General features: G+C 40.9%; 1 protein-coding gene across 7 annotated transcripts in view; it reads right to left on the reverse strand.

Moving 5' to 3' along the window:
• Positions 1 to 12,660, reverse strand: part of spag17 (sperm associated antigen 17) — a 266,599-nt gene that overhangs the window by 117,241 nt on the left and 136,698 nt on the right. For all 7 annotated transcript variants that reach the window (XM_063050679.1, XM_063050682.1, XM_063050683.1 and 4 more), the window contains 4 exons: positions 12,373 to 12,507; positions 10,136 to 10,246; positions 4,839 to 5,047; positions 4,535 to 4,667 (listed from right to left, as the gene is read on the reverse strand). In XM_063050679.1, the coding sequence (XP_062906749.1) occupies positions 4,535 to 4,667; positions 4,839 to 5,047; positions 10,136 to 10,246; positions 12,373 to 12,507 (588 nt within the window). The remainder of the gene's footprint in view (positions 1 to 4,534; positions 4,668 to 4,838; positions 5,048 to 10,135; positions 10,247 to 12,372; positions 12,508 to 12,660) is intronic.

Consider the following 12,660-nt stretch of genomic DNA (forward strand, 5'->3'; position numbering starts at 1 on the left):
AAGGTTCGGTGCTGGGACCGCAGCTATTTATAATATACATTAATGATTTAGGTGAATGGATTAAAAGTAACATTAGCAAATTTGCAGATGACACAAAGCTGAGTGGCAGTGTGAAATGTGCGGAGGATGTTGAGATAATGCAGGATGACTTGGACAGGTTGGGTGAGTGGGCAGATGCAGTTTAATGTGGATAAATGTGAGGTTATCCACTTTGGTGGCAAGAACAGGAAGGCATATTACTATTTGAATGGTGTCAAGTTAGGAAAAGGGGAAGTACAACGAGATCTTGGTGTCCTTGTTCACCAGTCACTGAAAGTAAGCATGCAGTGAAGAAAGCTAATGGCATGTTGGCTTTCATAACAAGGGGAGTTAAGTATAGGAGCAAAGAGGTCCTTCTGCAGTTGTACAGGGCCCTGGTGAGACCACACCTGGAGTATTGTGTACAGTTTTGGTCTCCAAATTTGAGGAAGGACATTCTTGCTATTGAGGGAGTGCAGTGGAGGTTCATGAGGTTAATTCCCGGGATGGTGGGACTGTCATATGTTGAAAGATTAGAGTGACTGGGCTTGTATACGCTGGAATTTAGAAGGATGAGAGGGGATCTGATTGAAACATATCAGATTATTAAGGGATTGGACACGCTAGAGGCAGGAAACATGTTCCCGATGTTGGGGGAGTCCAGAACCAGAGGGCACAATTTGAGAATAAGGGGTAGGCCATTTAGAACGGAGTTGAGGAAAAATTCCCAGAGAGTTGTGGATCTGTGGAATGCTCTGCCTCAGAAGGCAGTGGAGGCCAATTCTCTGGATGCTTTCAAGAAAGAGTTAGATAGAGCTCTTAATGATAGCAGATTCAAGGGATATGGGGAGAAGGCAGGAACGGGGTGCTGATTGTGGATGATCAGCCATGATCACAGTGAATGGCGGTGCTGGCTTGAAGGGCCGAATGGCCTACTCCTGCACCTATTGTCTATTGTATTTACTTTGAAACTAATGGTATTGTGATCACTTGTTCCCCTACACAAATTTCTGTCTCCTGCCTTGTTTCATTCCTTAATAGGAGATCAAATATCACACACTCCCTCATTTTGACCTCTGTGTACTGATTAAAGCAACTTTCCTGAGCACATTTGACAAACTCTATCCCATCTAGTTCTTTTACAGTATGGAAGTTCGACTGAATATGTGGAAAATTAAAATCACCTACAATCAATAAATTATGTTGCTATTTAAATTATGTATGTGATCTGTCTACAAATTTGTTCCACTAAATGCCGTAGATTGTTGGGTGGTCTATAATGTACACCATTAATGGTCTTATGGTCTCATTAATGTGGTCAAACCTTTCTTATTCCTCATTTCCACCCATAAAGCCTCACTAGCTGAGTTCTCCAGTCTGTCCTGATTGAGCACTGCCATGACATTGTCCTTGACCAGTAACACCAGCCCTCCTCCTTTAATTCCTCCCATTCTGTTGCATCTAAAACAATGGAACACCAGAATACTGAGCTGCCAGTCCTGCCCTTCCTGCAACCAAGTCACTCTAATGGCTGCAATATCATAATTTCATGTGTTGATCCATGCCTTTCCATTGAAATAAATGCAGCTCAGAACATTTTGTCGCACCATACTCAACCCTCTGATTCCTGGCTTTGTCTGAAGTCTTAACAACATCTGTCTCCACAACCTCTCCACCATCTGCTCTGGCACTGTGTTTCCCAATCCCCTGTAACTCTAGCTTAACTTCCAGCAGCCCCCATGCTCCATCCCATGCAGCACTGGCAAACTTTCCAGGTAGCATATCAGTCCTCCTCCAGTTCAGTTGCAAACTGTCTCTTCTGTACGGGTCCCACCTTCTCTGGAATAGAGCCCAATGATCCAAAAATCTGATGCCCTCCCTCTTGCTGCATACAGTTCTGATTGTCCCACTATGGGAAGGATGTTGAGGCTTTGGTGAGGGTGCAGAAGAGGTTTACCAGGATGCTGCCAGATTTAGAGGGCATGTGCTCTCACGAGAAGCTGGATAAATTTGAGTAGCTTTCTCTGGAGCTGTGGAAGCTACGTGGACATCTGATAGAGGCTTATAAGATTATGAGAGGCATAGATGGAGTAGACAGGAAGCATCTGTTTTCCAGGGTTGAAATGTCTAATACCAGAGGGCATGCATTAAAGGTGAGAGGTGCTAGGTTCTAGTGGGATGTGAGGGGTAAGTTTTTTTCACTCAGATAGTTGCCTGGAACGTGCTGCCTGGTATGGTGGTAGAGGCAAATACTTTAGAGGCTTTCAAGAGACGTTTAGATAGGCACATAGATGTAAAGAAAATTGAAGGATATGGATGTTGTGTAGGTAGGAGGGATTAGTGTATAGGTGTTTTTGACTTGCTTTTCAGCTGGTTTGGTACAACATTGTGGGTCAAAGGGCCCGCTCCTGTCCTGTACTGTTCTAGTCTACACCAACTCCTTAGCCGTGTGTTAAACTGTAGGATCTTCCTGTTTCTGGCCTCACTAGCACATGGCACGGGTAGTAATCATGAGATCACAGCCCTGGAGGTCCTGCCCTTTAACTTCCTGAACACCATTTACAGAATCTTGGCACTCTTCTTACCAACAGTATGTAATTGCTACCTACATGGACCATGACCTCTGGCTACTCACCCTCCCACTCAAGAATGCAGAAGCCACACTCAGATTGGAGGACCAACACCTTATATTCCGTCTGGGTAGCCTCCAACCTGATGGCATGAACATCGACTTCTCTAACTTCCGTTAATGCCCCACCTTCCCTTCATACCCCATCATTTATTTATTTATTATATTTTCTTTCCCGTTTTTTTCTCTCTTTGTCCCTCTCACTATAACTCCTTGCCCATCCTCTGGGCTCCCCCCCCCCACCCCTTTCTTTCTCCCTAGGCCTCCTGTCCCACGATCCTCTCCCTTCTCCAGCCTCATATCCCTTTTGCCAATCAACTTTCCAGCTCTTAGCTCTATCCCTCCCCCTCCTGTCTTCTCCTATCATTTAGGATCTCCACCCCCCCCCCGCCTTTCAAATCTCTTACTATCTCGTCTTTCAGTTAGTCCTGATAAAAGGTCTTGGCCTGAAACATCGAATGTACCTCTTCCTATAGATGCTGCCTGGCCTGCTGCGTTCCACTAGCATTTTTTGTGTGCGTGGCCTAATTCTAATCCTATTTCTTGTGGTCATGGCAAACAAGATGGAAGATTAAACAAAATGAAGTCCCTAACACTGAAATCATTATCTAATCGCTCCAGCACCATTACATTCCTTCTGCAGAATGGGACGTATGCAGGATTACTCCAAAAATCACCTGCAGTTCTATAATAATAAGTTACCCTAGGGTTGCAGCCATTAACCTTATGATACAGTATTCACAAATCACTAAGCAAATTTGAGATATGGAAGGAAATTTACTCTTGTGGAATTCAAATAAACGAACAGTTTTCTCCCAACCCACACTTCTTAGCACATGCATACTTGTTATGGGAAATTACAATACTTGAATTTTCTAGGAACACAAAACCTCGTATCCCAAAGATCACTTGTGCATTCATTTATCCATTTGTCTATCTGTCTGCTTGTTTGTTTATTTATTTAGAAATGCAGCACAGTGTACAGGCCATTCAGCTAATCAAGCCTGTGCTGTTCAATTACACCTATATGACTAATTAACCTACTAACCTGTATATCTTTGGAATATGAGAGGGAAGTGGATCACCCAGAGGAAACCACACAATCTCAAGAACTGAAGCGAGATAGTAGCATAAATCACTTTCTAAATTGCACACAATCTCAATGTACCATATTTCTTCTCTGAAGGATTAATATCCTGGAATTAACAACATCATTATGACTATTTGTGAAATTCTCTGGAGGCTACTTCAGTAAGTATACTTAAGACAAGGTTGGATAGATTTTTGCATAGTAGGGGAATTAAGGGTTATGGGGAAAAGGCAGATAGGTGGAGACGAGTCCGTGGATAGATCAGCCATGATCTTATGGATTGGCGGATCAGGCTCAATGGGCCAGGTAGCCTACTTCTGCTCCTATTTCTTATGTTCTTATGATAGCAAAACTACTGAAATCAAGTAAAGGGCAAATCACTAAATTCTTAGGTCAATTAGGAATGGAAGTAAATGTACTCTTACCAAGGCTATCCATACCCCAAGAACATTTCGTTTCAAGAGAAAAGTAAATGTTCAAACTATAAGGTCAATTTGCAAGATAATTACACTAACATCAGATGTTTTCTTTGGATACTCTTGTACTAATCAAATTTAGATACTGATGAAGCAACAGTTAAGTTTTTGTTCTGTAGCAATGTCTATCTGCACAGTGTCAGGAAAAGAACCAAATAATGTTACATTCTGTAACACAGATGACAGAATATCAGGAATGAAACATCTTTTACACTTTAGTGACCAGCTTCATTTGCTTGATGTTAGAAATCAAGTGTAAAGTCATTTTTGATCAAATGTAGCAAGCAAAATTTGAAAAAAATGTATACTAATGTGACAGACCAATGGAACGTTCTGTGAAGAATGTTGTCAACAGTCCATCTGGAGAACATGCATTCAATCGCAAGAACACTGGAGGTTCTGGAACATCTTCTGGGGTTGGTGCAGGTACTAGCTCAGTCTGTTGAATTTCCACCTGTACAAGGAAGCATGGAAAACCTTCACAGAAAAGTAAAATGCTGGATTACCTTCTATCACTGCCTTCCTTATTCTTGGCTTTAAAGAATTCTTCAGTAGTATTGAAATTAACTTGATAATCTAATCATATAACATAAACAAAGAATATAGTAATGAATCCAAAATGTACCTTTGGTTCTTTGATTGGTTGGAGTGGTTCCTCTACAGGCGCACTTGAAACAATTTCCTTCTTATGCTTCCCTTTTCCTGAAGGGGCACTTTTATTCTTAGAGGATTTATCTGTTTTAGCAGTGGGTGGTGGAGTAATAACAGGAGCCGGTGTAGGGGTATGCACTGGCGGCATATTCAAAATTTCAGCTAGTATTGGATCTTCTTCAACTATAGATAAAATATTTGAATGTATGTTTACTGTTCCCTTTACTCACACAATCCTTACTTATCTGAGTTATGTTTACAGGAACAGTTATGAGACTAGACTTCTTCCTGGCTCCTCTACTTCTTGTCACTAGCCCTTTCTCTGTATCTTGTAATCTTCTCAAACACCATACATTTATCCAATTGCCTCTTAAAGGCTACAGTGGAATCGGCATATATCTTAGCAGTGCATTCCAGATTTCAAACACAAGTTGCAAATAAAAATGTTTTACCTTTGTCATTCGTAATTCTCTAATTTTTATACCCATGGCCTCTAATCCTTAACCTCTCAAACCCACCATCCACTGTCCAGATCCTGCATTGTTTTAAATATTTCCATCAGATTACTCAGCTGCCTTCAATACTCCAAAGGGAACTGTCCTGACTCTCTAATGTGCCCTTGTAGTTGTCCCACATACTGGGAAGCATTCTTGAAAATCTTTTCTGGACCTTCCTTGATGCCCTCACATCTTTCCAATATTACTGCAACTAGAATTGAACACAAAGCTTCACTTGAGCCCTTCTACAAGCATTTTGTGGAGGTACTGTATACATTCTTTGTTTTTGTATTCTACAGTTCCATTGATAAAGCCAAAAATTGCATTTGTCTCATTAATCACTTTCAAATAATGCCCTGTTACTTTTACTGATTTGTGTACACATTCCCTCAGTCTGCCTCTGCTGCTGTATCCATTTTTGAAGTGTGTTCTAGAATTTAATCTATATTGCCCTACAGAAATGTTTCACCTCACATTTCTCCATATGAAACTTCATCTTTCCATCAACAAGCCTGCATCAATCATGATGCCATCTACCACTATCTTCTTGATAGTGAGAAAATGTGGTTTCCACTTCCAAGTCCTAGTTATTGTTATACTGTAGACAAAAATGCAAAAAGAAAATCAAAAAAATTCAACTTCCTCCAGTCTAAAAAAAAATCATTCACCAAGGCCTATGTTATCTGTTGCTTAGCCAATTTCATTTCTCTGCTATCAAAATCCTTGCTGTGACATATACTTCAGCTCTGCTAATACGTGCTTATGTGGAATCTCAAAAACATTCTCACGGTTGATGCAGTTCTCCCTTTGCAATGTTATCTATTACCTTGTCATAAAAACTCCATTAAGTTAGTTTAAACATAACTTGTTTTTGACATGCTGGCTTACCCTGATAAATCTATTTTCATCCAAGTAACTACTAACATTATCTAATTGATGTTTCTAAAAGTTTTTCCATGGCGAAGGGGAAACTAACAGACCAATAGTTGTTTGGCTTGTCTTTACATCTTTTTAATATGTGAGTAACGTGTACTATACTTCAGTCCTCTGGCACCAACCCCATAACCTACAGCACTGGGATATCATTGTCAGCAACCATTGATTTCCTCCTGTACTTCCCTCAAAATTCATGAATGTACCACTTCAGTAACTGATCAACTTTAAGGTCAACCAATATTTTTAATATTTCTATGCTTTCAACTTTACACATATCCAATGCCTAAAATAGCTCCTCCTTTATCATCAATTTGGTAGCAGTCTCTCCCTTGGAAGGGTAAATACAAAATATTATAGAGTGTCTTAATGGTGCCCTAAGCTTCCATATGCAAGTTCCCATTTTTCTCCATGAAGTACACAATTTTCTTTACATGCCCATTAAATACATTTGGATTTCCATTTATTTGCACAGCTTATCCTTCTCCTTCCTGCATACAGGCAGAGGCTGAAGAGTCAGGCTCCAGAGATTAGGGCAACAAAGAGCTGGGCATGGGAGGCAGAGCAGGAGCTATGGAATTCCTCTGAGTCAGCGGACTGAGAGTCGTGTTCAACTCTCATCTGTGGATCTGAATGAATACTCCATGATTGTCGCAGACTTTATTAAAACAGTTGTGACGAGTGTGTCCCACAAAATCATTCAGAGTCTTCCCCAATCAGAAGCCCTGGATGAACCATGAGACCCGCAGTCTGCTGAGGGCCAGATCAGAAGCATTCAGGTCTGGTGACCAAGAAAGCTACAAGAGGTCCAAGTACAATCTTCACAAAGCCATGTCACGGGTGAAGTGGCAGTTCTGGACTAAACTTGAATCAATGAAGGATGCCATATAGTTGTGGCAGGGTTGGAATGCTATCACTTTTTATAAAGTAAAATCAAATAACATAGCCAAAAGCTGGGCTTAGTTTCCAGATGAACTCAATGCCTTCTATGCTTGCTTTGACCATTAAAACGTAGAGAAATGCCACAAACTCCCACAGCCCCCGAAAATCCTGTGATTTCAGTTTCTGAGGCTGACGCGCGAGTGTCCTTCAGGAAGGTGTACCAACAGAAAGCATCTAGCAAGATGGGGTACCTGGTCAAGCATTAAAGACCCGTGCCGATCAACTGGGTGGAATATTCACCGAGATCTTTGACTTCTTGCTTCGGCAGTCTGAGGTACCAATCTGCTTCAAGCAGACTTCAATTATTCGGGTGCCTAAGAAGAACGTGGTGACTTGCCTCAGTGACTATCATCCAGTAGCACTTATAGACATAGACATACTTTACTGATCCCGAGGGAAATTGGGTTTTGTCACAGCTTCACCAACCAAGAATAGAGCATAAATATAAATCCACAGTGAGGAAGTGTTGTGAGAGGTCTGTGAGGAAACATATCAACTCCTGCCTGAGAAACCACTTGAATCAACTCCAATTTGCCTACCAACACAAGAGGTCCACAGCAGATGCCACCTTGTTGGTTCTTCACACAACCCTGGAAAATCTGAACAGCAAAGGTGCTCTTTATCGACTACAGCTCAGCATTCAATACCATCATCTCCTCAAAATTTATCAATAAGCTTTAAGACCTTGGCCTCAATACCTCAAATTCCTCACTTGCAGATCCCAATCAGTTTGGATTGCAACAATATCTCCTCCACAATCTCCAACAGCACAGATGCACCACAAAGCTATATGCTTAGCTTCCTGCTCTTCTTGCTTTACACTTATGATGGTGTGGCTAAGCACTGCTCCAATGTCACATACAAGTTTGCTGACTGTCGTAGGCCAAATCAAAGTTGGTGATGAATCAGCATATAGGAAGAAGATTGAAAATCTGGCTAAGTGGTGCCACAACAACAACCTCTCACTCAATGTCAGCAAGACCAAGGAGCAGAAAATTGAATTCAGGGAGAGGAGACCAGAGGCCCAAGAGCCAGTCCTTATCAGAGGCAGACAGGGTCAGCAACTTTAAATTCCTCAATGTTATCATTTCAGGAGAACTGTCCTGGGCCCAGCACACATGTGCAATTACGAAGAAAGCATGGCAGTGCCTCTACTTCCTTAGGAGTTTGCGAAGATTCTGCATGACATCTAAAACTTTGACAAACTTCTATAGACGTGTAGTGGAGAATATATTGATTGGCTACATCAGAGACTGGTACGGAAACAGCAATTCCCTTGAACGGAAAATCCTGCAAAATGTCGAGGATACGGCCCAGTCTATCACAGGTAAAGCCCTCCCTACCATTGAGCACACGTACACAAAGCATTGTTGCAGGAAAGCAGCATCCATCATCAGGGACACCTACTGGCCAGGACATGCTCTCTTCTCACTGCTACCATCAGGAAGAAGATACAGAAGCATCAGGGCTCACAGTACCAGGTTCAGGAACAGTTATTACCCCTCAACCTTTGGCTCTTGAACCAAAGGGGTTAACTTCACTTGCTCCATCATTGAAATGTTCCCACAACCAATGGGCTCACTTTTAAGGACTCTTCATCTCATCTTCTATATAGTTATTGCTTATTTATTTATTATTATTTCTTTCTTTTTGTATTTGCACAGTTTGTTTTCTTTTGCACATAGAAATGTCCTTTCTTATGTCCAGTTGGTGTAATCTTTCATTGATTCAATTATGGTGAATTTATTGAGTATGCCCACAAGAAAACGAATCTCCAGGTTGGATTGTTTGCAGGTTATTAGATTGTTCAGAGTCATGATGCAAACATTTAATTGTTACGGACTATAATAAGCATACAATACAAATAACACACATAAAAGTTGCTGGTGAACGCAGCAGGCCAGGCAGCATCTCTAGGAAGAGGTACAGTCGACGTTTCAGGCCGAGACCCTTCATCAGGACTAACTGAAGGAAGAGTGAGTAAGGGATTTGAAAGTTGGAGGGGGAGATCCAAAATGGTAGGAGAAGACAGGAGGGGGAGGGATGGAGCCAAGAGCTGGACAGGTGTTACTCACTCTTCCTTCAGTTAGTCCTGACGAAGGGTCTCGGCCTGAAACGTCGACTGTACCTCTTCCTAGAGATGCTGCCTGGCCTGCTGCGTTCACCAGCAACTTTTATGTGTGTTGCTTGAATTTCCAGCATCTGCAGAATTCCTGTCGTATACAATACAAATATTTGTTTGCCAATACCTTGGTCAAGAAGCAATATTTGACAAATGAAATGCAACATAGAACATACAGCAAATGCTAACTCGGTTGTGATTGAGTCGAAACCATCACAGACTAAGTCCTCCTGCTATAAGTAAGATAAAAAGCAGTATGTGAACTGAAGTCATACATAAATTCAGAACAATCAGCATTGTTTGGGTGCTTAACACTGAAAATCCTTAGAGTTCAGATGCAGATTAGTTCACAGTTGTTCGCTTTTGTTCTGTATCAGTCGTAACAGGAATAGGGTCCTTGAGAAGATCTCCAAGTAATGTGCTTGCAAATACCTATTACACTTTTTCCTTTTTCCTCCTCTTCCTGATTCTCATGTTTCCCCATCTCCTCTTCCTCTGCCTATTTCTGTTGCTTTCTCAAATGCTCTTACTGATGGCAAAGACTGAATCCTCCTTATGGAAAAGTTTGAAGAACATAATGTAATAATTTTGAAACAGCCGACTGCTAAAAAAAAATGACAACCATTCACCAAAGTTAAAAATCAGCTGTAAATGAAAATATACCAACTACATTGCATACTACTGTATTGTAGATAACAATATAGTTTGTGCTTATGTAATTAACATAAATCAATTTTAATTGTGCCGTCAGAATTTTATTTTCTTTTGTTTCTTTACCTTTCTGTTCCTTCTCAGGGGCATCTTTACTAAGTGTTAAAATTATTCCATCATCAAGGACAGCTGAGAATGATTCAAACTTGCTGACAGATAACTTCGTCCTTTCTCCCTCTGCATGAATTACACAATTGCACAGAATCAACTTTTTTTTTCAAAAAACAGAAGCCTTTACCATCCCAGCCATCCATAATTTTACAGAGGGTACTTAAAAAACAGGTTTCTACTGTTTCTAAAATTATTTTTGAAGTACAATACAAAAAAGTAATAAGCACTCTACAAAAATGACGATTGATCAAATTAAAAAGCAAAGTCATAAAGAAAGAAAAATAAACAGCATTTTGTATTAACACACACAAAGTACTGGAGGAACTCATATAGTCAGGCAGCATCCATTGAGGGCGATAAACAGTCAATATTTTGGGCTAAGAACCTTCATCAAGACTGGAAAGAAAGGAGGAAGAAGCCAGAATAAGTAGGTGGGTGAAAGGAGAGATGTGCAAACTGCAAGTGATAGGTGAAACCAGGTGAGGGGGAAGGGGGTATGAAGTAAGAAGAGTGGTAGTGATAGGAGGAAGAGATAAAGGGTTGAAGAAAAAGGAATCTGATAGGAGAGGATGGGGGACCATGGAAGGAAGGGGAGGAGAGGCTCCAGAGAGAGGTTAGTCACATAGGCAGGCTAGAAGAAGAGAAGGAATGAGAGAAGAAGCAGAATGGAGATTGGAAAAATAGAGAAGCAGGAGAGGTAAGAAATTACCAGAAGTTTCATAAGTTGATATACAGTAGAGGTGGCCATGGAGCAACATGTTTGTATTGAAATGGGTGGCCATTGGCAAATCCCGCTTTTTGTGACAGATGGTGACAAGGTGGTCAACAAAGTGGTTCTCTGATCTACATTGGGTTTCACGCAGGAAGCACTGGATATAGTAGATTACTTGCAAATGAGATGTCATCTCACCTGTAAGGATTGCTTGGGACCCCGAATGATATTGAGGGAGGAGCTGTAATGGCAGGTGTAGCACTTATACAGGGATAACTGCCAGGAGGAAGATCAGTTGGAAAGGACAAGTAGACAAAGGAATCATGTAGAGAGCCATCTGTATTGAAAGTGGAGAGTTGGAGAGGGTGGGTAAAGTGCGCTTCGTGGTAGGATCCCGTTGTGGATGACATAAGTGACAGAGAATGAACTGTTGGATATGGAGGCTCACAAGGAGGTAGATAAGGACCAGAGGACTTTGTCCCTTTTAGGATGGCAGGAGGATGGAAAGAAGGTAGATGTGCAGGAAATGCAGAAGATGTGGGTGAGGGGAGCATTGATAGTGGGGGAAAGTAATCCCCATGCTTTGAAGGAGAACATCTCAGATACAGAAGTGTATCCACTGTGAAAAATGAGCCAATCACAGCCAGGGAACTTAAAGTGATTGAAGTGACCAACAACATGCGAGTCGAGGTATGTGGACAGGACTTCAGTGGGGCAAGAGCAAGCAGAAACAATGCGCCTACCTGCACAGTCAGGTTTGTAGATCTGGGGTAGAAAGTAGGAATGAGCAGTGGTGGTAAGGGAACTATGAGGTTGGTGGCAGTGGATGGGAGATCTTCAGAGTCGAAGAGGGTGGTAATGGTGTGGGAGACAATGGCCTGATGCTCCTTACTGGGGTTCAGGTGGTAGATAAGAAGAGATGTCAGAGTTGTCACTTAGCTTCAGCAAGGTAGAGGTCAGTCTGCCAGACTACAACAGCGGCCTTCTTGATTTACAGTATTTTGTATCATTTCAGTGGCGGGTCAGAATGAAATAGAGAAGAGAGCTGATATGATAACATGTTTACATATTTTTGTGATACTTTATGTTGATTGCACCAGAGATGCTGGAAGCATTCTACATGTGAAATATAAAAGTCCACAGCCAGGGAAGTCTGCTCATTAACAGCATATGTTTAAGACCAAAAAAAGCTCTGAGAAATTGCATTTTGGAAACCAGGGGCATAAACAACTGTCATTATAGACCCACTGGATGTCTGAAGAAAACCTGGTTTTATCCAGTCACAGTCATCTCACACACAAAAATCAATTTAAAGTTGGGGAAATGTATTTGAAATAAAAAAGCCATATTGCCATAAGACAGACATTGTACTATACAACTATGATCATAAATCAGCTGTAATCAATTTTGTAACATAATTGAAATTAATTAATTTATTAAAGCATAAGTATCAAAGATACCCGCAAATATTTAATCTCACCTTCCTTAATGGTTTCAGACTGTTTTCTGTCTTTTGGAACAACTTTGTTTTCATCCAAACTCTTTATAGGATCTGTGATGTAGGTGAAGAAATGATGATTGTCCTTCATTAGACATACCTGAATTATTGTCGAACCTATTGCAAAGAACAACAAAATACTCTGTAATAATTTGGTAATAATCCTTTGTTGTTTAATGACAATGAAGTTAAACTATTTATTCATTTAAAAAATAAAGAAATAAAAAAAACTTTGCCCGGTAATTAACTACACCATGACTACATCAGTAC

This window comes from Mobula hypostoma, chromosome 6, assembly GCF_963921235.1.
Source record: "Mobula hypostoma chromosome 6, sMobHyp1.1, whole genome shotgun sequence".
NCBI classification, from domain to species: Eukaryota; Metazoa; Chordata; class Chondrichthyes; order Myliobatiformes; family Myliobatidae; genus Mobula; species Mobula hypostoma.